The sequence below is a fragment of the Myotis nattereri genome (genome assembly GCF_964212035.1).
Source record: "Myotis nattereri genome assembly, chromosome: 16".
Lineage (NCBI taxonomy): Eukaryota > Metazoa > Chordata > Mammalia > Chiroptera > Vespertilionidae > Myotis > Myotis nattereri.
This window is the reverse complement of record NC_138091.1, coordinates 21,784,592-21,809,364: the sequence shown is the minus strand read 5'-3', so window position 1 is coordinate 21,809,364 and position 24,773 is coordinate 21,784,592. Positions and strand designations below refer to the sequence as shown.

Sequence of the window (24,773 nt, the reverse complement as noted above, 5' to 3'; positions counted from 1 at the left end):
AAGTAAGAGGAAGACCCGGGAGCTACTAGCAGGGAAGCCACGGGGCACCTGTGGCCAAAAGCCACTGGAAGGTCAGGTGAGACGAGGAAATGTCTGGTAAGGTCAACGGTGAGCCAGAGCGGTGACAGTGGAGAGATGGAGGAGACAGCCGGGAGCCCGGCCGAGGAGTCAGAGGGAAGGGAGGCCCAGGAGACTCCAAGTAGAGGCAGTGTCTGCAGAGAGCTCAATGGTCACAAGTTGTCCAAAGGAGAGGAGAAAGCCACCTGCCCCCACTGCAGGGGGGAGCTCCAACTCAGGCCCTGGGGACAGTGCAGTGTCTTCCTCGGCAGCACACAACACGCCTCACACCTCGTGGCCTTCCCGGGTGCACTGGCTTGCTAAGAGCGACTGTAAGGGAGGCTGCTGGGAGAGCCGGAAGCCAGAGGAGGCCGCCCCTGCCCCAGTCCGCACTGATCTGTCTCGTATTCTGGCTCTGACCCTGGATAACATTTGAAGGAACTGCTGACAAACATTTGGAAAACCATTAATCCTGTCATATCGCAGATGGGGAAACTGAGGCCCAGAGAGGCGGAAACATGCCCAGGGCCTAGTGAGTCGGCCACAAGGATGGGGCCTAACACAGCCCCAAGACTCCAGCCTTGGGTTCTGTCCACAATCCCCGAGTCCCCAGGAAGGAAAGAGCCGTGGCCAGGCCGAAGCCCGGGTCGCACAGGGCCGCTGCTGGAGGCACAGCCTGGCGGCCAGTGAAGGCAGAGACAGGCAGGAGAGTCAACAGCGCACTGCATGAGGCCTGCAGCACGTGCCGACGAGAGGGGCGGCCAGGGGGTGCCGACGAGAGGGGCGGCCAGGGGGTGCCGGCGAGAGGGGCGGCCAGGGGGTGCCGGCGAGAGGGGCGGCCAGGGGGTGCCGGCGAGAGGGGCGGCCAGGGGGTGCCGGCGAGAGGGGCGGCCAGGGGGTGCCGGCTGCCCCAGGCACAGGAGCAGAGCTGCCTCCCCCAGCGTCGGGGCTGCCCAGGCCGCCCCACACCGCTACCCAATGACCTCCCAGGTCCTGCCTCCCCCCAGGGAGCTGGCTTAGCCGCGTGGCCCACTACACCGCAGGCTCCTTCCTTCTCCCAGCCTGCTCAGACAAGCCCATGAATAGAACATTAAAGGCAAAACCTTCTCAAAGAAAAGGCAGCTCCCTGGTAGGAGTCGCCCCACTAAATGTCAAATGCAGAGCAAGGCTTCCTGCCTTGTGTGTTTCTCACTAATGGAGGCACCTTAGCCTCCATACCCCCATCATCCAGTCGCCCTATAAATAAATCATCGTAGGAAGAATGCCAATTTTCCCCCCAGGGCCTCATGAATCTCTCTATGTAAAGGCCCCTTCGCTACGTGCCGGCTCGGGTGCCCAGAGAAAGAGAGATGGCAAACTCTGCTAGGACACTTTTAGAGGCAGAAGCAAACTTTCACACCACCTCAGCGGGCTGAGAGCTGAGAGCCCAGCCGTGCTGCCTCTGCCCTCTGGAATCAGCCCAGGAAGCTGCCAACAGGCCCCACCTCGCGGGCCCGCTGTGGTCGGTCTTCCAGCAGATACGCAATGAGTCATGTCCACCCACCCCTGCATGGACGAGCCACACACCCGCTCAACAAGTTTTGTTCACATGTGTCACACACAGCGCTGGCCTGCCCACTCCTGGGAACCCCACTGAGTGGCTCACCAGCTCGTCCATGGCACCATGCCATGCTGGGCCCAGGGTGTGCGTGCCAACGTGGGCTCCAGGGCCAGCAGGCCAGGAGCGTGCACTCGGGTGCTCCACTCTGCCACAGCAGATGTCTGGCACGCACACTTCCCCGAGCCTGTTGTGAGCTCACCAGGCGTATTTCTCTCTCTCTCTCTCTCTCTCTCTCTCTCTCTCTCTCTCTCTCACACACACACACACACACACACACTGTGCTGTGCCAATCCTCTTGCTGTGCCAGCACTGAATCAGATAGCAGGGGCTGTTTGCAGTTTTGGATCCCAACTTGGCTGGCTGATTAGCACCCACCATTATCTGTTTGCTCAGACACCCCACCTTGCTGCGGTGGAGGCGGCAGAAGTCCTCTCTGGAGTACAGATCTGAGTTCTGCAGCTACCATGATAGGCCAGGGCTGCCCGTGGGGAAGCCCCCAGGAGGGAGCAGCACTGCAGAGGAGGAAGAGGGGCAGGTACAGGTGGGGGCCCAATAGCATCCAGCCTGCCAACTGCCATCCGCCTGGGCCGGCCTGTTTTGGGGCAGTTGCTCTCCAGACAACCACCAACCAGTCTGGGATGTGGCCATCAGCAAGTCCACAGGTCAGGCTGCAATGGGAAGCGAGGGAGAGCAACGTATGGGGAGGGCCCAGCCCCCAGATAAACCACAGCCAGACCTTTCTCAAGGGCATGAAAGCAGACAGACTGGTGCTGGCCCACTGTCCCACCTCTGTCTGTAATGAAGAAACAGGAACAGGAGACAGCAGGTGATGGGTGTGTCTGCCCAGACATAAAGGGGAGCAGAGCAGAAGAGACACGTGAGACAGCGGCTCAGAGTCCCAGAAGTGCCAGGTCCCGGCCAAAGGCACTCCTGGAGGGAAACCAGGAGGGGAGTGCATGGCACTACCAGGGAGCTCTGCAACAAGACACGAGTGATTCAGCAGTGCCCAGCACCCGCAAAACAAATGCCACATAAATCACGGCAGACGGGCATGTGAGACGGTGGAGCTCAGAGGCTGAGAGAGCGAGGAGAGAGTGTGTAGCAGACAGACCTGGGACTGCATTCTGAGTCAACGAGGAGTGACCTGGGCGAGGGACTTCATTTGTCTGTGCCTCGGTTTCCTTACCTCTACAGCAGGGACAAGCACAGACGGATCTTGAAGGGTGACTGTGGAGATGACATGAGATAAGGCGTAGCGTACAGTTAACTCGGCCCATTAGTAATTATAAGCAGCTGTTGTCAGCATGTGGACAGGGACTGGCACACGCGGATCCAAGGCAGGTTGGGAAGAAGAGTCCAGTCCCTGCTGCCCCTGTGTTCAGGGAGCATCCACACCTCCTCCCAGCAGCTCGGCCAGGCATGCCGAGTCCCGAGGTGGCTTTGCCTCACTCTAGTGATGGGCACCCAGTCAGCTGGGCCTCTCCGTAGTCAACGGCATCTAAGGAGGTCCCTGCTCCTGGGCCCCCTAGCCAGCTCCAAGGAGCCCTCACCCTGAGGTCCCCACCCTCTCACTCACTTCTACCCAGGGTGGTCTGGCCAGTGCACCCCGAAGAAAGGGCTGCTTCCGGCACTCGGCGAGGAGGTCCTGCCTTCTGCTGTCCCTGGAGGCTCTGTTCCTGTTTCACCAGCTATTTTGCTTCCTCGGCCATCTGTTCCCTCCCTGTCATCTCCTCTCTGCTTTAACCTTAACCACTACTTTGCTGCAGATGGTACCCAACAGATCCGTTCTTGACATCCTTCATGATGCCTGCCCCCTCCTTCTCATCTCCCGCAAGTGAACTTCTGCTCTGTCCTTTTTCAGGCCCTGACTCCAAAGCTTGGAGTTGGATTCACCCCACAAGCCTCCCTCCTCGGATCCATCTGCTGTCAATCTGCTACAGGTCTGAGGGCAACCTACCCCTCCCCTTGCCTTTTCCTTTTCCTAATGAGTCTTTCTCTTTTCAAACTCGGCCAAGAACCTCTGCTGGCATCAAGTCTGCTGTCTGCTCCAGATACCTACCTGGTCCCCATACACAGAGGGCTCCCGGTTGGCCACCTGAGACGGAAACCAGAAACCCTGGGATTCATCCATTCCTGTAGTGGAGGGACCAGTGGACCCAGGCTGGGAGTTTGGGTCCGGAACAGTTTCTCTGTAGAAAATGGACCTGTGGACTGCAGTGAGGTGTTGGCATGGCAGGAACCGAACCAAAACATGTTTTCTACATGGTCTGAGCTCACAAATGGAACGCTGCCACTGCCTTCCTGGTCTTTATTCTGGCCACCAGTAAGAAAACGCATGCATGGACTTTAGTTAGCAACTCACTCTGCCTCTTCTTTCTCTTGAGATATCCTAGTGCTCCCCCCAAATTCCTCCTCTTGGCTTCTCTTTTCTGGCATAAGGACCAGGAGCTTGGAGGAAAGAAGCATCCTAGAAGCTCCCAATTAAAGAAGCTGTTTTGGTGGCAATGGTTTCACAAGGCTGCTTTCCTTGAGTGGGACAGAACGGGTCTGGGAAGAGTGAAATTCCACTTCTGCACCTGGATTTGGGCTAAGAAGCCTCATATCTCAACCCTCTCAAGCAGGACTCTTTATGTCCCCTCTCCATGTCCTCTGCACAGAAGGAAGTGTGTCTTGGCTGTCCATGGGACACTCCTCTCTTCCCCTCTCCACTGGGACTAAAGTGGCCCCAGAGATGGAGCCTGTTCACACCTGGCCACATGGAGATTCTCTGATCTTCTAGGGAACCTCTGGATTCAAATCAACCAAGCATCTGACAACCCCATGGTCCCGCGCTCCCTGTGCCTTCCCTTCTTTCCACAAAGGAGACCCAAGCTAGCCACCAGGCCAGCCCATCTGGCTATGGAAACCAAAAGGACACAATGCATCTTACTGGGTTGCAGGACTTCATCTAGTGCTTGCTGAATTATTCAGGGGTAGCATTAACTTATAAATGAGTGTGTTTGACTGATTTTGTGGTTGATGTACAGATAAATTCTAATGAAAGACAGCTACAAGATTTTAAATTATTAATTCGACTGCCACTTAACAAAGCCTATTTGGCACTCTATTTCCTTGCTTAACAAGACAAAAAACTTTAAGATTCTGGATTAGCCCAGAGGCTGTTGATTTGCATGCTGTTTTTATAGCTCTAAAAATGAAAACCATAGATTCTGACCTTAAGCAGGCCGCTTCTGGCTCAGCAACATCCCCAGCAGGCTGCCCCTCCTCCCCGGACGGTGCTGGGTGGCTCGGGGCCTCGCTTGCCCTGCCTGCCTCTCCTCTCTGGCCGGAGGTTTACTTTTTATACCCCTGGTTCTACAGGGCAGGCCAGGATATGGAAAAGCTGGCAGGGCAGTTGCCGAAGCCTTCAGCTACCAGCCCTGTCAGCAGCAGGATCCACTGAGCTCGGGGCTGTTCTGGTTCACTGAGGTAGGGCTGTGCTCAGTAGAATCCTTCGTTAGGAGATGCAAGGCAGCACCCCCTAAAATGTCCTGCCAGCGGACAGCAGCCTGCTTGCTCTAATAGGACAACCAGAAATCAGAGATGACCCTCATGGTCCAATAACTACTCTCACCTTCCTCCTTCTCTGAGAGTTTGGACCACTGAGCCTCCCAGCTCCACAAAGCACTCCATTGTCAAGACCATGAGCACTGCCCTTTGCAGAAAGGTAAGGGTTTTTTCTCCTCTCCTCTCTCCCCAGGACCTGGGGAAGGCTACTTTTTTTTTTTCTCATCTTTCAAACCCTTTTCCAAATCATAACTGAAATATAAAACTCCTCAGGGGCAGGACCCCATGCAGGGCTCTGCATCAGATAGACAGAGACACTGCAACCCATCCTATAACGTTTTTGATTGGAGCCTTTAGAACAATTTCGAGAAGCAGGAACTTCAATGGCCACCTCCCTTGACATTCGCCTCAGGCACACCTTTGGCTGTGGGCACATACCTAGAATCCACACCGAGAATCTGAGTGTCCTGCAAGTGTGTAAAACACACAAGTCCTAGGGATCAGATCTGGGGCAGAGGGAGAAAATTGCCCAGGAAGAAAACAAAAGTCCATTGCCCACACAATGTCCAAGCAGCAGGCTCCAGGCCATGGAGCAGTCTCCTCTCCTCTATTTCCCTCAGGCCAATCCAGCTGGAAACCTCTTTTTGGTAGAAGATCTGCCATCAACCACGCTGTACAGGGAGGGGGAAATAGGCCTATCTAGAAACACACGTGATTGCCAAGCCTCCAGGGCCACCTCTTGAGCAGGTAAGAGCCTCCCCCAGGAATGGCCCCCAGAATGCACTGGGCTCATCCCACTCGGGGCCTCTGGCTAGCAAAGATGGGAGAGAAAGGCTTCTGGAGGCTGCTCAAGCCTCCCCGAGCACCTAAACCATCTAAAAGAGTGTGTGGGTTGCTTCATGGCTTATTTCTAACTGCAAAGTGCCAAAAGACAAAAGGCCAAAGGGAAAATGAGATGTCAAGTCCTCCCTACTGCCTCCATCACACACCTGCAGTCAAACATGGTGGCCTTTTAAAACTGGCCTGGGAAGCCTTCCCCACTGGGGCAAGTCTGCACGCTCCAGGCCCAAGCGTCGCAGGTTTGGGCCTGTGCTCAGCTCTGCAAAAAGCACCCTCTCTGTGCAGACACTCTGGCTGCTGAAGGGATTTTTAGTCCCTTTCTGCAGGGACAAGGAACTGGGGTGCATCGGGGAAGGGTTTTCTCACCAGCCAGGGAGACTGTTCCCACACCACAGTGAAAGGCAGTCCCCATGGCCTCGGCACTGCACCGACCCACGTGGAGGGCACAAGTCACACACAAGTTTGTATTGACACGACAGGGTAACCCGGGATCCTGGGTCAGCCTGAGCAAGTGGGGACCATCGCACAGCTTTTATCGCTCCCAGGGAAGGCGTGGTTTCTTCACCCACCGGTCCAACCTGCTTATGGGGTCTCTTCCATCACCCCTACATCTGTTTCTCCCCGCCCACCCGGTTCTCGGCCACCTCCCCCTGCCCGTTTTCTCCTTCTCCATCCTACTGTGAGGTCAGAATCCTGTGCTTACGACACCTCGGTCTGTTGCCATGGAAACAAGGGCGGATTAAGGCTGGAGCGCGGAGCGCAGGGATCAGGCCCCTCCGTTACCTGAGCTCTCGCTTCAGCCGGTTCCCGCAGGGCCCGCACTGTCCGCCGCAGGCGCCGAAGCTCGTCGGCAACCCGGCCCGAGCCAGGGACGGACAGGGGAGTGGGGGCGGCGGGGCGCGGAGCCCACCCGGACATGCGAGGGGAGAGAAGCAGAGGCAGAGGTCGGGGCTGCGGGTGGTGGGGCCCACGGACTCACGGCGTGGTCACCTGCCCTCCCTGGGCCCCGGGGACCGCTCCCGCGCGGCAGCCACGTGGGGGCGCGGCGGAACTTCCCCAGCACTGGCGCCAACTTTGCAACGCTCGGCCATGAGCCGGGCTGCCAGAGGGTCGTGGTGAGGTGGTCACTGGGCCAGACCTCAAGTTGAGCCTGGCACAGGCAGCGCACGCAGCCGGCACGGCCTCCGCTTTCGCATCCCTCCGCTCTAGGGGTAGGGAAAGTTTGAGGAACCAGACATCAGGCGCTAGCCATCCCCCTCGACCGCTGGGTGCCCGGACCCCGTCCCTGGAGACCAAGGCTGGGTTGCAGGGAAGGTGCCCGCGTCCGGGCCCCACCTGGGAAGCTAGGGCGCGCAGTGAGTGCCCGGGCCGCGCGGTGACTGACGGAAGGCTGCACTGGAGCGGGTTGGACCGGCCCCACATAGCGGCAGAAGCCCGCGACGTGTGCCTGCGCTGGGGACGGAGCCTGCAAGTGCAAAACTTTGTAATAGCAAAGCAGAGGTCCCAGGAGGCCAGCTTCCCTTCCATCATGGGCAGCTCACTGTGGTCTCGAAATGACCTCGTCGAGCCTGATCCCTAGGCCTGGTAGCTTGATCCATGGGGCAAACCCCGTGTCTCCCAAGGGGCCACGGAACCCGGCTGAGCTCCAGCAACAACCCCTCCGCGGGTGCGCACCCGCAAAGCCCACCAGCTCGCCTGGGGCTGCTCCCGGGCCGGAGCCCCGGCTCCGGGCAGCACCCAGGATCGCGGCTCTGCCCCGTGCGCATCCAACTCCAACTTGCCCCTGCGGCTGCAACTCACCTTTGCGAAGCATGTTGGCCGCGGGGCCGCCACTCTGAGGTCGGCCTAGACGCGCTCCCTCCGGGGTCTGGATTCAAATCCTTGGGCGCTGGCTGCAGCTAATCCGAGCGCGTCGAGGCGGCGGCAAGCCGGGGATCCGCTTGTGCCCGGCGGCGCGGCCCCGCAGGGGCATGGTGAGCCCGAGCCCCGCGCAGAGGGCACCGGCGCCCACCAGCAACCGTGGCGCTGCCCAGCAGCCCCGCGCGCTCGCTAAGCCCCGGGACGAGCTGCTTGCTCTTCGAATCCGGCGGCCTGCTTCTGCAGCCCAGAGCACTTTGCAGGCGGTTTTGAGGGGGGACGCCGCCCCCCGGCCGCGGCCCCCTCCTTTCCGCCCCCTCGGGCCGCCGCCGCCGCTGCTGCACAAGGGCGCTCGCACGCAACGCGGAGCTCCGGGGAAAGCGCCCGGCGCGCGTTTGCAGGACCGAGCGAGCAGCGGAGCGGGGCGCCTCCCTTTCTCCCCCCGGCTTCCCCCACCTTTCCTCCTCCCACCCTCCTTCCCTCCCTCGCCAGCTCCCTCCCCCTCGCTCCGATCCCCGCCCCCGCTCACGGAGCGCCTCCCATACAAAATTTATGAAAGTGCTCTCAGCTCGCGGTGCCGAGCGCCGTCCTATTCCCAGGGCAGCGGCGCTCAGCCGCGCGGCGCCGCCTCCCAAGGTGTTTTCACTGAGCCCGCCCCCGGGGACGACCCTCCACCCCAGTGCGTCCAGGTACCTGTCCCAGCCCCCGGGCCGGTCGTCTGACCACTCAAAAAGCCCCTCCCCGTCCCCGTGGGCTCCCCAAAGCTCGTACCCGCAGCCCAACCCCCCGTCCGTTCGCCCTTCGCGGATGGAGGTCACCCAGCCAGGCAGCTGGAAGCGTGCGCTCAGCCGACCAGCTGGGACGAGACGACCGCCGCCCAGAGCCCGCGGTCACAAGTCCGCATCCCTGCCCATCTCCTCTGGGGTCGGCTCGGCTTCCTCCTAGGAGGCTCGACGGCTCCTCCCAGCCCGGGACAGCTCCGACAGACCCTGCCGCCTCGCATCCTGCGTCCCAGGACACTATTCTTTTTGGGAAGAGGTGTGGCGTGCCCCCAGGCGGGTCTAGACCCCGTAGCAAGCATTCTAGGAGGCCCAGTTGCAAACCCAGAGGGAGGGAAGAACCAACGTGGGGCTCCAGTGAGCTTCCCCCGCCTAGGGGGCCCTCTGGTTTCCCTCCGTCACAGACCCCGCCGGGGCTTTGTAGAAAATGGAGGAGGCGCCGCCTAGAAAGTAGGTCCCGCAGGGGCAGGTTGGGCTGAGCGTTCAGACTAGGCAAGATCCTGGGTGGAGGCCGGCACCCCCTACTGGCCTGGGATAAGAGGGGTCCTGACGGCAGAGGAAAAAGTGGGCTAAGTCACGCATTCACCACATATTCACTGGGGGGCTACCATGTGTAAGGCACTACTATTCTTGGGACTCCAGCCAATGCAAAAGATAAGGCCCTGCCTTTGTGGAGTTTACAGCCTAACAGGGACCTAATGCGGGAAGTCTCCATGAGCCGGTGTTGGGAGGAAAATGGTGGTGTTCCGGAGCTGAAATGAGGGGCCAGGGAAAGCTCTTTGCGCAACTGACACCCAAGCAGAGATACAGTTAAAGTGAGAGGACGAGTTGTGTGATTTGTTGGAGAAAAACCTGGCACTGTAGGAAGACCAAGAAGGCCAGTATCATTCATTCACCCATGCATGCATTCGATGCACTGAAGCTGAGGTAACGATATAGGCTTGGCTTTCCAGAAGCTGAGGGAAGGAAGACCCACAATCCGTTTTCCGAATGTTACAAGAGGAGATACATAGGGTGGGAGAGGTCTCTGCGGGCTCTGTAGGGACGTGAAGGACCATCAGGAAGACTTCACAGAAGAGGTGCCATTTGGGTTCGATCTTGAGGGCTGTGTCCCACAGGCTGAGAAGGAGAAAGGCCATTCTAGGAAGGAGAGAATTGCAGCTGTGAGAATAAGGTGAGACAGCAGGCTTGTTGGGAAGATTGGTCCATCCAGAGGTGGGGACTGAAGGCATTCTTTCTCCTAGCCTTGACCAGCTGCAGGGCTGGGCTGCCCCGGCTCCCTGCCTCAGCCCTGCCATTTTGACACTAAAGCCAAACTCAATGACACAACTTGCAGAGGCCCTCCGCATGTAAACTGAGGGCCAGGGAGGCTGAACAACTTGCTCAGCATCATACAGCAGATCAGGGCCAAACTGTCAGCCTGAAGCAGGGTGTGCTACTCCTCCACCCACCTCCCCAAGCCGCCTCCCCATGAGCCCCTGCCCCACAAACTCCAGCCTCTCAGGCAAAGTTGGCTGGAACTGGGCGTGAGTGTGAGAAGCAGAGTTATTTCAGCCTCAGCAGGGCTGAGTGTGGCTTTGGAGTCCAGCCAGGGGTGGGGGTGACTGTAGGCGGGTGTTGTGGTTAATGTGGGGGTGCACTGCGCCCGCCTTCTTGTCAGGCAGTAATTACTCAGAATGCTGAGTAACTCGGGCAGGGAGACCCCCCACAGACAGATGGAGGTGTTCTTGGACTAAGTTGAATGGCAGCCCCCAATGTTTTGCACTGCAGGGTCTTGGGGGACATGCTCACATCTGTCCTTGATGTCTAGTTGGCCTGGACATCACCTGGTTTCTTTTCAGGGGCTGGGGCAGCTCATTCAGCACAGAGGCTATAGTGTAATGTTATAAGACAATGGGGACCTTCCATTATCAAGCACCTCTACCTCTGCTGCCCCCACCTCTACCTCAGAAAAAGCCCCAGCAGGGTGCCGCTAGGGAGAAGCCACTGCTCTGCGGAAGCCAATCTTTTTCCCTCTTGGAACTTAAAGCTGCATCCAGAACCAGAGCTGCCCACAGGCTGGACCTTCGTGTTGTAAAGGGGGAGAAGCTGGACTGAGGGGATCCCTAGAATTGATACCCTGCGCCCTGGGGATCCCGAGAAACTGAGGGAGATGGGAAGTTCAGGCTGGACTCTCATCAAGGTGAGAGGTGTGTTCTTGGAGCCATGTTGCCCCACATCCCTGTTCAAAGTGGTGACTGTCGGAAGAGCATGAGTCGGTGGTCGGAGGGGCAGAACATTGACCCCTTTTGGTCCTCCTCTTGGCTGCTCACGGCCAGCCTGCCCAGCCATCCCTCCTCTCTGGGCAGCCTCCCAGGCAGGGCCAGTCCCCGTCTGCTTGTTTTTCACTTCTCTCTGCACCTTAATTAGGAGTTTCCAAGCTGGGAGGGCCTCCAGGGGAGCCTGAGGCCACAGAGCTGTCTTAAAGGGCCAGCTGTGCTCACATCACCACTGCAGAGAGGGGAAGATGGTGCCAGAAGGCTGGGTGGGCAAATGGCTCTGGGGAACCATTGCTCTATGGGGCAGACCTTGCTGAAGGCCAGTCTTGAAGGTACTTTGCTCTTTCAAAGGTCCACGCTGTCTCACTGGCTGCTCTGCCTTCCCTTTGGGATCCCAGGAGCTCAGCCCCGAGCAGGAGAATCTACCATAAGCCTAAGGGGCAGCCTGGGCAGGGAAAACGTGGGCCAGAATCCAGAATCCAGAATCTGCGTCCTTGGACTGCCCCATCCTCACCGGAAGCATCTCAGGCTCAGGACCTTCTCCTGGTAGCACTTCTTCACCTGAGACCCCTCCACACTGTGGGTTCTAAAGGTGAGAAGGGCCCTAGCTGGTTTGGCTCAGTGGCTAGAGCGTCAGCCTGTGGACTAAAGGCTCTTGGGTTCGATTCTGGTCAAGGGCTCGTGCCCTGGGTTTCGGGCTTCATCCTCAGTGTGGGGCATGCAGGAGGCAGCCAATCAATGATTCTCTCTCATCATTGATGTTTCTATCTCCCTCTTCCTCTCCCTTCCTCTCTGAAATATATATATAAATAAAGGTGAGAAAGGCACCCCACCCCGGCGCTCTGGAAATCGGCATCAAGACTCAATTTGGAGCTGGGCACAGAGTTCTGTCCTGTGGGGCAGCGGGGTCCTCCGAGGTAGGGAATGTGGCCCCACCTACACCGTCCACTGCCGTTACCAGGGTGGGTGGAGCAGAAGGAAGACCTGGTGGTGTCCCCGTTCACAGAATCGGCCCGCAGAACTCGGGCAGGGAGTGGACAGATAGGGGAGGGAGCCCTGCCCTGGGAGTGCCAGGTTCGGGTCCGCGGGGAGAGCACAGCGCTGCGGCCCGGGGCCACTAGGGGCTCCCGCGAGCCCCGACCTTGCGGGCAGAGCCGGGCCCACAGCGGCCCCGCCCCTTCCTTCTCCTCCAGGGCCCCGCCCAGCCAGGCCCCGCCCCTCGCCGCCGCTCGGCGAGCGATCGCCCCGCCTGCGCGCTCCGCGTTCCTCTAGTGCTGCCTTTTCGGTCCCCACGTGGGCGGGCCGGCGATGGCGGCGCTGGTGGCCTCCGAGGCGGCGGGCCCGGGCGGCCGGAGCGGCCCCGGCAGAGGTGGGTGCCTATGACGCTGCGGCCTCTGGACCTCGCGTCCCCGGGTTGGGCTCCCCAAGTCAGAGACGGGACCAGCCCCCTTTCTTCGCCAGACCTGGGAGGCCCGCCGTCACTCGCTCCTGGCCGCTGTCACCGGAGCCCAGGGGTGCTCGTGTGGCCTTCGGGCGCGATCGTGAGCAGCCCCTCCCGGGAGCGTGTGGTCCTGAAGCCAGAAACTGCCCTCCGCGTGGCCGGCAGGCAGGGCGTGAAGAAGGAAGACTCACGGGAAAAACGGACCTGGCTGGGAGGCGGGAGCCCGGCGCCTTGCAGCGGGCCTTCCCCGGGGGTCGCAGGGAACGCTTGCAGGGAAGGGGCTCGTGGTTTCACCCACCAGGCACTTACTGAGCGCCCACTGAATACCAGGCCTGTGCAAGGTGCAGGGGCTAGACGCGGGGACCTCGATCTTCCCGTGAATACTGACGTACACGGGAGTTTTAGCCACGTGCTAAAGGGGGCGGCGGCTGCTGGTCCTTGGGACAAATTGAGCTGCTAAGAGTACCAGCTTCTGCACCTCAACAACCACAAGGGACTCGGGCCCAGGAGCACGGGGCTGGTTGCTCCAAGGCCTTTGACACGAGTGAACAAAACCCTAGTGGTGACATTCACATCTGGCCTCGGGGCCCTGATGGGCCATGCGAGTTCCCCACTTCACCACCCCCACCCTCCAGGCCTGGGAGAATCCCGCCTATCAGAGCAAAGGCCCTCACAGAAGTTCCGGCACACATAGTACAGGCTCAGCCAGTGTTCACTGATTTACTTAACTGCTCGCCTCATTACGTTCCCGAACTGTCTGGCTCCTAAACTGAATTGTGGGGACGAGGATGCGGATTAAGGGCTTCAGCTTTGCCAAGGGGCGGCAGTGTTTTCTCCTTTAATCAGGGGGTTGTAATTATTTGTATGCCTACATTTGCCCCCACTAGACTACTGTCCCCTAAAGATCGAGGCCACTTTTCTGCCCTTAAACCTATTTGCCCACAGTCCTGACTAGAGTATATTGTTTCCATTCTTCGTGGGGTGGAACAGTGGGACCAGGGAACTTGCTAAGTCAGTTAAACGTATGGTGTTTATTTCCCTTTTAAATGAGGAGAAGGAAGAGTGCAGGAATTAACCAGTGTAGACGTAATGAGTGTACTCAAGTAAGGAAGGCAATCTTTTTAAAAAATATATACTTTTATTGATTTCAGAGAGGATAAGAGAGGGAGAGATAGAAACATCAATGATGAGAGAGAATCATTGATTGATTGCCTCCTCCACACCCCATACTGGGGATCAAGCTGGCAACCTGGGCATGGGCCCTGACCCGGAACCAAACCGTGACCTCCTGGTTCACAGGTTGACGCTCAATCACTGCGTCACGCTGGCTGGGCAGGAAGGCAGTCTTTTACATTAGAGTTTATAACAGTTGTGCTGGTTCTAGATCTCTTATCTAGGACCTCAGAACTTCAAGGTGTTCTCAGGTTGGGGGAGGGGGCACATTTTCCCAGAATTCTTGGGCTGCCATGGCTCCTGGGTTTCCCTCAGGGCTGTTCTCTATGAAGGAGCAGCTGTATGGACTTTTTTTCCATTTGTCCCTCAATTCAGTCCCCCGGTGTCACCTCTGCTCTCCTGAGGTAAGGGGTGAACTGTATCCCATTCATGGCTCAAGTCTTTGATTCCCAATAATCTCACAACATGGAAATGAATTGTGCAGGTTTCCTTCCTCCTGGCTGGAGTTTGCTTTCCAGCAGCTGAGGATGAACTCAGTGGGGAAGATGGCTGGGCGAGCCCCAAGGGGTCTGGGATCTGGGACTGAAACTTCGGTGGAGCTAACAGCTTAGCTGAGTCTGGCTGCGGGATTGGCCAGGTACTGACGCAGGCCCTACATGAATCCTAGGTCGAGTCCCTCGGGGCCGCTTGGCCAATCAGATACCCCCTGAGATCCTGAACAACCCCCAGCTGCAGGCAGCTATTCAAGTCCTGCCTTCCAACTATAACTTTGAGATCCCCAAGACCATCTGGAGGGTCCAGCAGGCCCAGGCCAAGAAGGGTAAGCTGCCAAGCTGTGAGCTGGGGTGGGGGTGGAGCGGCTGCCTGGCCCAGTTAGGGGCATTGTCCCCATTCCAGCCTCTACCTACCCATCCTCTGCTCTCATGTGTCTGCTTTGTCTTGCAGTGGCCCTGCAAATGCCAGAAGGCCTTCTCCTCTTCGCCTGCACCATTGTGGATATCTTGGAAAGGTGAGGTTTGGGGTACAGGAGAGGGAGCTGAGCCAAGGCCCCATGGCCATTACAGCTTTGCCTGCTGACATGATTCTTTCCTTCTGGACCTCTGCCTGACAACCATGCACATACAAAGGGAAAAATTAAGACAGAGCAGTTGGTGGGGCCTGAGGAGAAACCTAAGAATCCTCAAAGCTGACCCTGGAACGGGCTGAGTCGACGGCTCTGGGTCTGGCCAAGGGGAACCTTTATTTCTGGCACATCTTGGGAAAGAGGGCAAGGAGGGGCTTAGTGGGGAGCAGTGCCTTAGAGATGGTGTTCATTTCCCCTACTCCTTTCCTCTAAGTTTCTTCAATACAGTGAGCCATCCTTGGGCGGAAGGGGTGAGTGCTCAGCCATCTGGAACCCACACAGGAACAGGGAGGGAGAATGGAGAAAGGGGAGGTCATCTCGTGATGGGAACCTCCCACTTCCCTGCTGCTGCCCTCCCCCCACCCTGCTCCTAATCCCGCTGCCACAGACTCCCTTCCCTACTCCCATCCTCTTGCCCCGTAGGGATGCTCTCTGGGGCTTGGGCCAATTTGCATACATTTTAATCTATAAAAAATTAAGTGCTCAGGCTGACTCAGATGCCTGGGCTGCATTCTAAGGAGCTGAATAATCTGCTTTTGTGCACAACTGATTTGGGGATGGGGATGGGGATGGGGATGGGGATGGGGATGGGGATGGGGATGGGGGTGGGGAGGAGGAGGGGAGGGGCTGCCTGGCAGCAGTTCAGCTTTCCCCACCACGCCCCCAGGAGAGAAATGGAGTGACCTCAGTCACTGCGCCAGAATGCATGCCCCAGGGGTGGGTCTCTCAGGGAGGAGCTGGTCCTCTTCTCGATTCCTGTAGTGAATTCAGGGGGGTGAAGGGTCTTCCCACCCACCCCCGACCCACAGTGATTCAGGCCTGGCAGCAGCTCTGGCAATGTGCTGGCCAGAGCCCACTCTTCCTGACACATCGGGCGTGTGGGCAGTGCCATGTGCTATGGGGGAGCTATGCATGGGTCCCCCCATCCTGGGCACAGAGGGCCCTGATTAAGGGTGAGGATTAGCAGGGGGTCTGGGCATCAGGGAGGCTGTGTGTGCCCACATATGCATACCCACGCACCCCACAGTGCCAAGACTTGGGGGCAGGTGCCTTTGCATGTGTGTCCATGCTCACTGCTCTGGGTGGGATGCATCAGGAGGTCTGTGTTTGCTTGACCCTGTGCATGCCAGTCTGAGATTTGGGGGTCTCTCTTGCAGTCTGAGCCCGAGCAGAGGCATCAAGGTGCTACAGAGACCATCCCCATACAGCTATAGTTCCAGGAGCTGCTGCCAGGGCTGGAGGAGGTGGCAGCTGGGCCCCTCCTACTCTTTGTTGGCAGAAGGGGCAGCTGCCTACCCAAGGAATTGGGTGAGGTGGAGAGGGAGGCGCTGGGCCCTGAGATCCTTGCACAGGGTTAGATCTCTCTGCCACGTCGCTCCTTGGACCACTGTGCCACTGCTGTCCATCCCCACAGGTTCACAGAGGCCGAAGTGATGGTGATGGGTGATGTGACCTACGGGGCTTGCTGTGTGGATGACTTTACTGCAAGGGCCCTGGGAGCTGACTTCCTGGTGCACTATGGCCACAGCTGCCTGGGTATGGCAGCCCGGGACACCTGGACCCTGGCAGGGCTGGTCGGGAGGCAAGATTACACGCTGATTTCTATCACAGCGCCTGGTCCTGCTTGCAGGCATGAGGTCCCTCCTGGTTTCTGGGATGGCCTCAGCCTTCCTGCTCTGCAGGTGGATCTTTCCTTTGGATTTGGTTGCCTTGGAAACCATGCTGCTGTCCCAGATACGGGTGTTTGAAAGGCTGTTGGTATAGCAGGCAGCCCCCTTACCCCCGCCTCCCCCCGCCCCAGGTGACCAAGGAGGAGCCTCTCACAGACCTGTGACGCCCCCCTCCCCCCCCACTTCCTTCCGTCCCCAGCTTGAAGCCACTGGCTTCTCAGAGACGTTGGCCTGGGCCAGGCCTTCTGCCTTCCAACCCACAGTCTGCTGCACTCTCTCCTCCTCCCAGTTCCCATGGACACCTCTGCCCAAGACTTCCGGGTGTTGTATGTCTTTGTGGACATCCGGATAGACACTACCCACCTACTGGACTCCATCCGCCTCACCTTTCCCCCAGCCAGTGCCCTGGCCCTGGTTAGCACCATACAGTTTGTGTCAACCTTGCAGGTAAGTGGACAGACAGCAGCCAGTCTCTAAGCTATTCTTAGGTCCCCGTGCCAGGTGCCGAGGCTGGTCCTCTGGCCCTGGCTCTCCCTCCCCATCCACTTGCTTTCCTTCTCGTTTTCCCTGCAGGCAGTTGCCCAGGAGCTGAAGGCTGAGTACCGCATGAGTGTCCCACAGTGTAAGCCCCTGTCCCCTGGGGAGATTCTGGGCTGCACATCACCCTACCTGCCCAAAGAGGTGGAGGCTGTTATGTAAGTGAAAAATGGGGGTGTCAATTTTACCGACATAAGAAATGTACCCTGGGAGTCTAAAACTCCTTAACTATTTGCTCAAGGTCACCTGCAAGATGGGGTCCAAATAGGGTTTCAGATTTTCTGTCTCCCTCACCAGCGCCCTTGTCCACTGTCCAGAAGACTATGCTCAGGGTGGGGCAGGAATCAGAGGGCCTGATGGGGGGCGAGGGTGGGCTGGAAATGGGGGGACTATAATTGGAGAAGATGGATGGGTATACCCAGGCTGTAGCCCCATTAATTTAGCATCCGGACAGCTAACAAGTAGGAGCGGCATGTCTCCTGCTGCCTAATTATTTTAGGTAATGGAAATGCTTAATGTTGTGTGAATGCAGCCAGCCTCAGAGCCGACAGCTCCTAGCTGGGACTGGGAGGGGAGCCCTGCTCCTAGCTAATGGCAGGAAAGGAGGCAGGGGCACTCCCCTGACTTAGCCCACCTTTGGGGCTGCAGATTCTGCTTCCACAGGTCTTGCTGTACTCACACAGACACCCCTGCCCACTGCCAGCCCAGGCCTGGCAGTCCTGCTTCCCAAGTGGCATTTCCCTTGTGCCTGTGCCTGCATAACTGAGCTCACAGATGCCTACCCTTGGGGCCTTTGACGTGTGTGTTGGAGGGAGGGAAACCCTGAGTGTTGGCCATTCCTCAAAATTCGGTGTGCTCTCCCAGAGAAGGACATGCCCTCCCAGGGCATGCTGGGTACAGCCTCCTGATTGTTAGGCCTAGAGTTGAGCCCTAGATATACTGCTCCATAGATGTGTGACTTGGGCAAGTTCCTTTTTTTTTTTCTTTAATCTTCACCTGAGAATATTTTTCCATTGATTTTTTTTAGAGAGAGTGGAAGAGAGGGAAAGACAGAGAGAAATATTGATATGAGAGAAACATTGATTGGTTGCTCCTGCACGCGCCCTGACTAGGGCCCGGGCCTAGGAGGAGCCTGCAACCCAGGTATGTGCCCTTGACTGGAATCGAACCTGGGACCCTTAGGCCCACAGGCTGAAGTTCTTCTATCCACTGAGCCAAACCAGCTAGGGCTTTTAAGTATGTTTTTATTGATTTGAGAGAGAGAGAGGAAGGAAGAGGTGGGGGGGAGAGAGAAAAACATTGATTGGCTGCCTCCTGCACACCTCCTACTGGGGATTGAGCCCACAACCTGGGCATGTGCCCTGACTAGGAATCGAACCAACTGGCAACCTTTCGGTGCACGGGACAACCAACTGAGCCACACTGACCAGGGGTGGGCAAGTTTCTTGCCATCCCTGAACCTCAGTTGTATCTTGTAAAATGGGAACAGTATAGGTAGCTTAGAGGATTATTCGATAGGTCTGAGTGAAGTCATCCATGCCAGGTGCTTAGCCCAGGCCCAGTGCACAGCAGGCATGAGTCCAGTAAACAGTATCTATTGTCACAACTCAGGACTGGTCCCAGGAGCTAGTTAGGGCAGAGAGTAGCCAGTGTGTACCCGGAACCTCATTACAGCTTAGATGACACCCTGAACATTACTCCCTTGTCTGTATTGAGCGAGGAAGAATCTGTCCCCCGCCCCTGCCCCCGCCCCCCCCCCCCCCCCCCCCCCGCCCAAGTGAGGCTCTCTACAGCCTGGAGCAGCCTTACTTGGCCTCAGCTGTGCCTTTACCCCCAGAAGGTTGGGGGCATTCTTAGCTTCTGCATCATATAACTAGAGGGGCTTTATGGTCATCCAGTTCAAGCTCCTTTTTTACAAGTAAGAAAACCAAAACCTCAGGAGGTGAAATGACTTGTTCCAGTTCACATACAGCCAGGCGGCACAGCCAGGGGGCACAGACAGCCAAGAACGCAGTCCTCTGTACCCCAAGCCAGTGCCTGCTGCTTCTGTTGCCCCACCACACTTACCACCACCCCCTTTTGACCCCCCTGCAGATATCTTGGAGATGGCCGCTTCCATCTGGAGTCTGTCATGATTGCCAACCCCGATGTCCCTGCTTACCGGTATGGGCTGAGCTGGACCAACCAATTGGGGAGAGGGTGGAAATCTCTGCCACTGAGGCCCTCAATCAGCCAAATCCTCATTCTCTGGCCCTTTAGCAGCCCCCAGCCCTAAAGATATGAGGTACTTGGGTCCTGAACCTAATATCAAACCTAGTGCTGCTGCTGCACAGTACCTACCCGTCCCCTGGGATTCACATGGATATCCTAAAACCCGCTCCCACTCCTGCCTGCCCCGCTGTGGGACTGGTCTTCCCAATGACAATCCATGCTCTTGCCTCTGTTCCTAATTACTTGCAATGGAGCCTGAAGGTTCAGGAGACCAAGGGGCTGAGTCCCACAAGTGGCTGTCATTGTAACCCTGACAGCTTCTTTTCCAGATATGATCCATACAGCAAAGTCCTATCCAGAGAGCACTATGACCATCAGCGAATGCAGACTAACCGCCAAGAAGCCATAGCCACTGCCCGCTCAGCTAAATCCTGGGGCCTTATCCTGGGCACCTTGGGCCGTCAGGGCAGCCCCAAGATTCTGGAGGTCAGAGGGCTTGGGATGGCCTCTGGGGAAGGGATTGACTGGGACACCATCAGGCAGTGGGAAAAATCAGTAGGCCAAAGAATTTAGCCTTGGCAGCTTGATCATGACGACTCCAGCTCTGCCTTCCTCTACCACCAGCACCTGGAATCCAGGCTGCAAGCCCTGGGACTTCCCTTCGTGAGGCTGCTGCTCTCCGAGATCTTCCCCAGCAAGCTCAGTCTGCTTCCGCAGGTGGACGTGTAAGTTTCTCCTCCTTATCTATCTAGCTATGACTGGCTAGCGAAGTTTAGAATCTGGGTCCTGCCTAGCACATACGGAGGGCTGGAGTCAATAGGAATTGCTTCCATGATCATGAAATTCTAATGTTTACAGAGCACTCATCCAGCAGGGGCTGCCCTCTAGAGCAGCCGTCGCCAACCGGTGGTCCGTGAGGTCCGAAAGGTTGGTGACCACTGCTCTAGACCACACATATTTTGTCTGTCTTGGGGCTGACAAGCAACTGCACCATCACAGTGGTTCTGTATGAGATGACATTGGCATCTCCATTGTACCAGGCACTAAATTTGATTCTGGGAATACTGCCACAAAGGAGTTGCCCAGGCCCTGCCCTCAGAAAGCGTGTAGTCAGGGAAGGAAACAGAAGACAAGCAACACTACAGTGTTATTCTAAACAGCAGTACATTACCATCTTCACTTTAGAATTCATAGTAAGCATTCACTGGGTGTGTTGGGGACACAGTCCTGTTCCTCACACGCTGCCCAGGAGAGGGGGAAGACCTCCCTCCGTCTGATCTGACTTCCCTTCCCAGGTGGGTACAGGTGGCATGCCCACGCCTCTCCATTGACTGGGGCACAGCCTTCCCCAAGCCGCTGCTGACACCGTATGAGGTAACACCGACATTTGAGGGAGTGGACTTCGCACCTGGTTCTGTGCAGGGAGGGATCTGAAGTGGAGTGGGCCCGCGGGCAGTACTTCCTCGTAGTTACAGCTGAGCCACTTCCTAGCTGAGTGGCCTTGGGCAAGTCTCTTAACCTCTTTGAGCCTGACATTCCCTCTGTGTTACATTGGTAACGGGATCTCTAGGCCACTGTGAGGATGAAATAATCCTGTGCAGAAAAGTGTTGGAAATGTTTTTGTCCGGTTTCCTCCTCTAGGCGGCGGTGGCCCTGCGGGACATTTCCTGGCAGCAGCCCTACCCCATGGACTTCTATGCTGGCAGCTCCTTGGGGCCGTGGACGGTGAACCACGGACGAGACCGGCCCTCCCAGGCACCCCGCGGGCCTGCGCTGGGGAAGGTAGGCAGGGACTCCCAAAGAGGGAGGAGTGGTCGCTCCCTAGCAACGCGTGCCGAGGCCGCCGCCATGCGGCCGCTACGGGAAATGCATGCGAGCGGGATGGACGACGTCGCAGAAGTGGGACCCTGACCAAAGTGTGCGACTCAGATGCAGGAGGGGTCCGCGCGCCTTTCTCCAGCCGTGACTTGCGAGGGTTGCAGCTGCAGAGACGAGGAAGTGGTGCCACTCGCTCCGTGAGACGCTCCAGAGTCTCAGGTACCCGCCCTGCGTTGGCCGCGCCCCACCCCTCCGCCTGGTCTTGGGAACGCTCGCTTGCTCGGAGGCCCGCCTTCAGGGTGTTGCCGGCCTTTTGGCTCCGCCCTTCGCGTAATTCAACTTCCGCTCGGGGAGAGGCCGCTTCCGTCTCCTCTGGCGCACTGCCCCGCACTATGGCCGCGCCGCGGCCTCTGCGTGTGTTGTGCTTGGCGGGTTTCCGGCAGAGCGAGCGGGGCTTCCGCGAGAAGACGGGAGCGCTGAGGAAGGCGCTGCGGGGCCGCGCCGAGCTAGTGTGCCTCAGCGGCCCGCACCCGGTTGTGGACACAGCGGGCGCCGGGCCGGAGTCCGGTGAGAGGAGTCCTGCCCCGGAAATGCGTTCCGACTCTATTTTGCCTCGAGTCCTCTCTATCTTGCCTCGTCTCTAAAACACTTCAGCGCACCCCCACTCTGTCCTCATGCATTCCTCCCACCCTCCCACTTCATTCTACCCATACTTTCATTTCTTTCATCCCAGCCTCCCATGTTTACACTTTGATTTGTTCCGCCCGCCCTTCCCTCTGCCAATCCATCTATTCCCATCCTCAGACTTGCTTCTCTCCCTGTCATTCCCAAACCCTCCCTTTCTCATTTCTTTCCTCCTGCATCCCCCTTGCCTTAACCCCACCCCACCCCTGTATCTTTGTAGGGTCCTGCCCTCCGGAGGAGCAGCCTCGAGGCTGGTGGTTTTCGGAACAGGGGGCAGACGTTTTCTCCGCGCTGGAAGAGCCCGCGGTGTGCAGAGGTCTGGAAGCAGCCCTGGGGACGGTGGCACAGGCACTGAACCAGCTGGGACCTTTTGATGGGCTCCTTGGTTTCAGCCAGGGGGCAGCGCTAGCAGCCCTTGTGTGTGCCCTTGGCCAAGCAGGCGATCCCCGGTTCCCCTTGCCAAGGTTTATCATCTTGGTATCTGGTTTCTGTCCTCGGGGCCTTGGCCTCCAGGAATCCGTCCTGCAGGGTCCCTTGTCGCTGCCTTCACTCCATGTTTTTGGGGACACTGACCGTGTCATCCCCTCTCAGGAGAGTATGCAACTGGCTAGCCGATTCACTGGATCCATCACTCTCACCCACTCTGGTGGCCACTTCATTCCAGCAGCTGCATCACAGCGCCAGGCCTACCTCAAGTTCTTGGACCAGTTTGCAGAGTGAGAGATCAACACATGCCCAGGTCCCTGTATCCTCCTCCTCACCCCAGTGGGGACACTGACTTTGGGGCAGCCTCTGTGATCCCTGCTCTCCCCTTGTCCCTACCCTGGGACCTCCACTGCTATTTGTGCTCCTCATCATCACCAAGTAAGACAAATACCAGTTCTTGCTCCCCGGTGTGGCTCAGTGGTTGAGCTTTGACCTATGCACCAGGAGATCACAGTTCCATTCCCAGTCTGGGGACATGCCTGGGTTGCAAGCTCAGTCCCGGGGTCCGGGAGAGGGGGAGGTAGGGGAGAAGCAGTTGATCAATGATTCTCAGTCATCATTGATGTTTCTATCTCTACCTCTCCCTTCCTCTCTGAAATCAATAAAAATATATATTTTTTAAAAAGACAAATATCAGTTCTTAAAACTCAGATTACATAAGCCCAGCTCTGTATTCAAAGAAAATGGGGAGCAGGCAGCCTTAGTGGAGGGTGACATGGGAAAAGTAGGGGCTGGTACCACTGTCTTCCACACAAAGTGGTGATTTGATTTTGAGCATCTTTTTCCTGATACAGAAAACAAAACCAAACCATTTTATAACAAATCTCCACGTTCACAGAGCCTCCAGGGCAGCACCAAGGAAGGCGGTGTTTCCAGTTAGCCCCCGGGAGAAGCTCTTGCGTGTGTGGGCACGGACACATTTTTGCTGGAAGTCTTAAGTCCCAAGCTGAAGGAAAGGAGGTCTGAGCTGAATCAGGGGAGAATTTATATCAGAAGTTCTGGGAAGAGAGGACCTGACAAGGCTCTTCCTGGACCATCTTGAGTTGAGGCTTCCTCCATCCTGGTCCCTGAGAGTTGTATGCTGGCCTTTTGTTGAACCCTGGCTTCTTGTGTTCTCTGCTGTCTCCATAACTTCCTTAGCTCCTCTGAGCTATGAGTTCAAAGGGTGGGATGGTGAGAAACCTTGGATTGAGGCCAAAGACAGCACAGAAGAAACCCCTTTCTGAACATGCCCCTATTTGCCATTTCTGAGATTGATGCTACACTGTAGTGATCACAGCCAAGCCTAAGCAGCCCATCTGGCTTGCAGTTGTTTCTAGGCACTCTAAAGTCCGCCCACTGTAGCCATTTCCCCTACTTCCTGCGCTCCCCCTCTGCCCTAACTGCTCTCTGACTTCAGTTCTATCTCTGCAGGCTCAACAACTTGTTGCTCTTCTAGAAGATCATAACGGAACCTATCTATCCCTCTGGCATGGTTGCCCCCCAGGGACTTAAATAATGGACCAGAAATACTCCAGTGGATCCTAAGACAACTAGACTAATAGTTCTTAAGTTACCAAAAATTCTGAGTTCGGCACTATAGCTAGCAGCTGTCCAAGATATTTTTCTTTTTAAGAACTGGAGTTACCTGCCTGGACAGACCCAGTTTACTGGTTTATAATCTTTGCTGCCGGAAGTGGGTGTGGGGAGAAAGTTCTTAGCTCAGTCTACCTCTGCCTTGCTCATGGTTTTTAAAGGGGTCTTTTCCTTAGCAGAAGGTGAAGACTGAAATGGACTGAATTACTCTCCTACAGGCAGGCCTGTTGGATTTGGCCCATGGCATTTTAGAAAAAAAAAAAAAAAAGGATTTGTGATATTTAAAATTTTAGGAATTTCACACAAAAATTCAGATTTCTGACTTCTCTGGAAATAAGCAGTTCAAAATGGAATGCAGTGGCTCTGCAGTTCAGGGCTCTCAAGCCCTTCTGGCAATCACAGGCTGCCCATTTCAGCAAGGTCCCAAGGGGTGAACATGATGGCTTGTGTACCACAGCTAGTGCTACTGGATTATTGTGAAGATTAAAGTAAAAAGGGGAGGATATATTAAGGAATGAATTCTAAGCCAGGGCTAAAGTTAGAAGGGTGAAGGCAGAGCAGAGCAGTATTAGGTACAGCAGAAGTGCCCAGGCTTGAGATGAGAATTTCCCCCGAAAATCACCCAGAAGAGAACAGATCATGTGGTCCACTGGTTCCAACAAGTGACATGTCACCTGGCATCATGTTGCATCGGCATTATGTTAAAACTTGATTGCCCAGCTGGCATGGCTCAGTGGTTGAGTGTCTACCCGTGAACCAGGAGGTCAGGGTTTGATCCAGGTCAGGGCACATGCCCAGTTTGTGGCGCATCCCCAATAGGGGGTGTGCAGGAGGCAGCTGATCAATGATTATCTCATCATTGATGTTTCTCTCCTCCCTTCCTCTCTCTGAAATCAATAAAAATATATTTTAAAAAACAACAACAACTTGGATTTCTGGAGCCAAACTCCAGATCCAAATCTTCAATCACTGGGACCCAGGAGTCTGCATTTTGACAAGCTATCCATGATCATTTCCATGCAACATCATATTTTAAAGCTGTTTAGAGAGACTGTAAGTCTCTGTTAATATGTGTTATTTGATAAAAGCCCATGTGATTCTCATGCCCTTCATTAGGG

At 56.7% G+C, this 24,773-nt stretch overlaps 2 protein-coding genes across 2 annotated transcripts; both read left to right on the top strand.

Annotated features, from left to right (window-relative positions):
• The first annotated feature begins 12,215 nt into the window (after positions 1 to 12,215).
• DPH1 (diphthamide biosynthesis 1) lies at positions 12,216 to 21,939 on the top strand. Its single transcript, XM_081108882.1, has 13 exons — positions 12,216 to 12,306; positions 14,219 to 14,371; positions 14,497 to 14,560; positions 16,089 to 16,210; positions 16,634 to 16,791; positions 16,918 to 17,039; positions 18,976 to 19,044; positions 19,422 to 19,578; positions 19,717 to 19,817; positions 20,388 to 20,466; positions 20,734 to 20,874; positions 21,022 to 21,129; positions 21,815 to 21,939. The coding sequence occupies exons 1-12, from the start codon at positions 12,246 to 12,248 to the stop codon at positions 21,109 to 21,111; spliced, it is 1,317 nt and encodes a 438-aa protein (XP_080965008.1). The 5' UTR covers positions 12,216 to 12,245; the 3' UTR covers positions 21,112 to 21,129; positions 21,815 to 21,939.
• Positions 21,288 to 23,995, top strand: OVCA2 (OVCA2 serine hydrolase domain containing). Its single transcript, XM_081108881.1, has 2 exons — positions 21,288 to 21,477; positions 21,815 to 23,995. The coding sequence occupies exons 1-2, from the start codon at positions 21,303 to 21,305 to the stop codon at positions 22,312 to 22,314; spliced, it is 675 nt and encodes a 224-aa protein (XP_080965007.1). The 5' UTR covers positions 21,288 to 21,302; the 3' UTR covers positions 22,315 to 23,995.
• Positions 23,996 to 24,773: the final 778 nt, after the last annotated feature.

What these genes read in the sequence shown, in the direction of transcription:
- OVCA2 (XM_081108881.1), top strand. Translation starts at nt 21,303, where the DNA reads ATGGCCGCGCCGCGGCCTCTGCGTGTGTTGTGCTTGGCGGGTTTCCGG. An exon ending in GGGCGCCGGGCCGGAGTCCG is followed by an intron (nt 21,478 to 21,814) that starts GTGAGAGGAGTC and finishes GTATCTTTGTAG; the next exon opens with GGTCCTGCCCTCCGGAGGAG.
- DPH1 (XM_081108882.1), top strand. Translation starts at nt 12,246, where the DNA reads ATGGCGGCGCTGGTGGCCTCCGAGGCGGCGGGCCCGGGCGGCCGGAGC. An exon ending in CCGGAGCGGCCCCGGCAGAG is followed by an intron (nt 12,307 to 14,218) that starts GTGGGTGCCTAT and finishes CATGAATCCTAG; the next exon opens with GTCGAGTCCCTCGGGGCCGC. An exon ending in AAAGAGGTGGAGGCTGTTAT is followed by an intron (nt 17,040 to 18,975) that starts GTAAGTGAAAAA and finishes ACCCCCCTGCAG; the next exon opens with ATATCTTGGAGATGGCCGCT.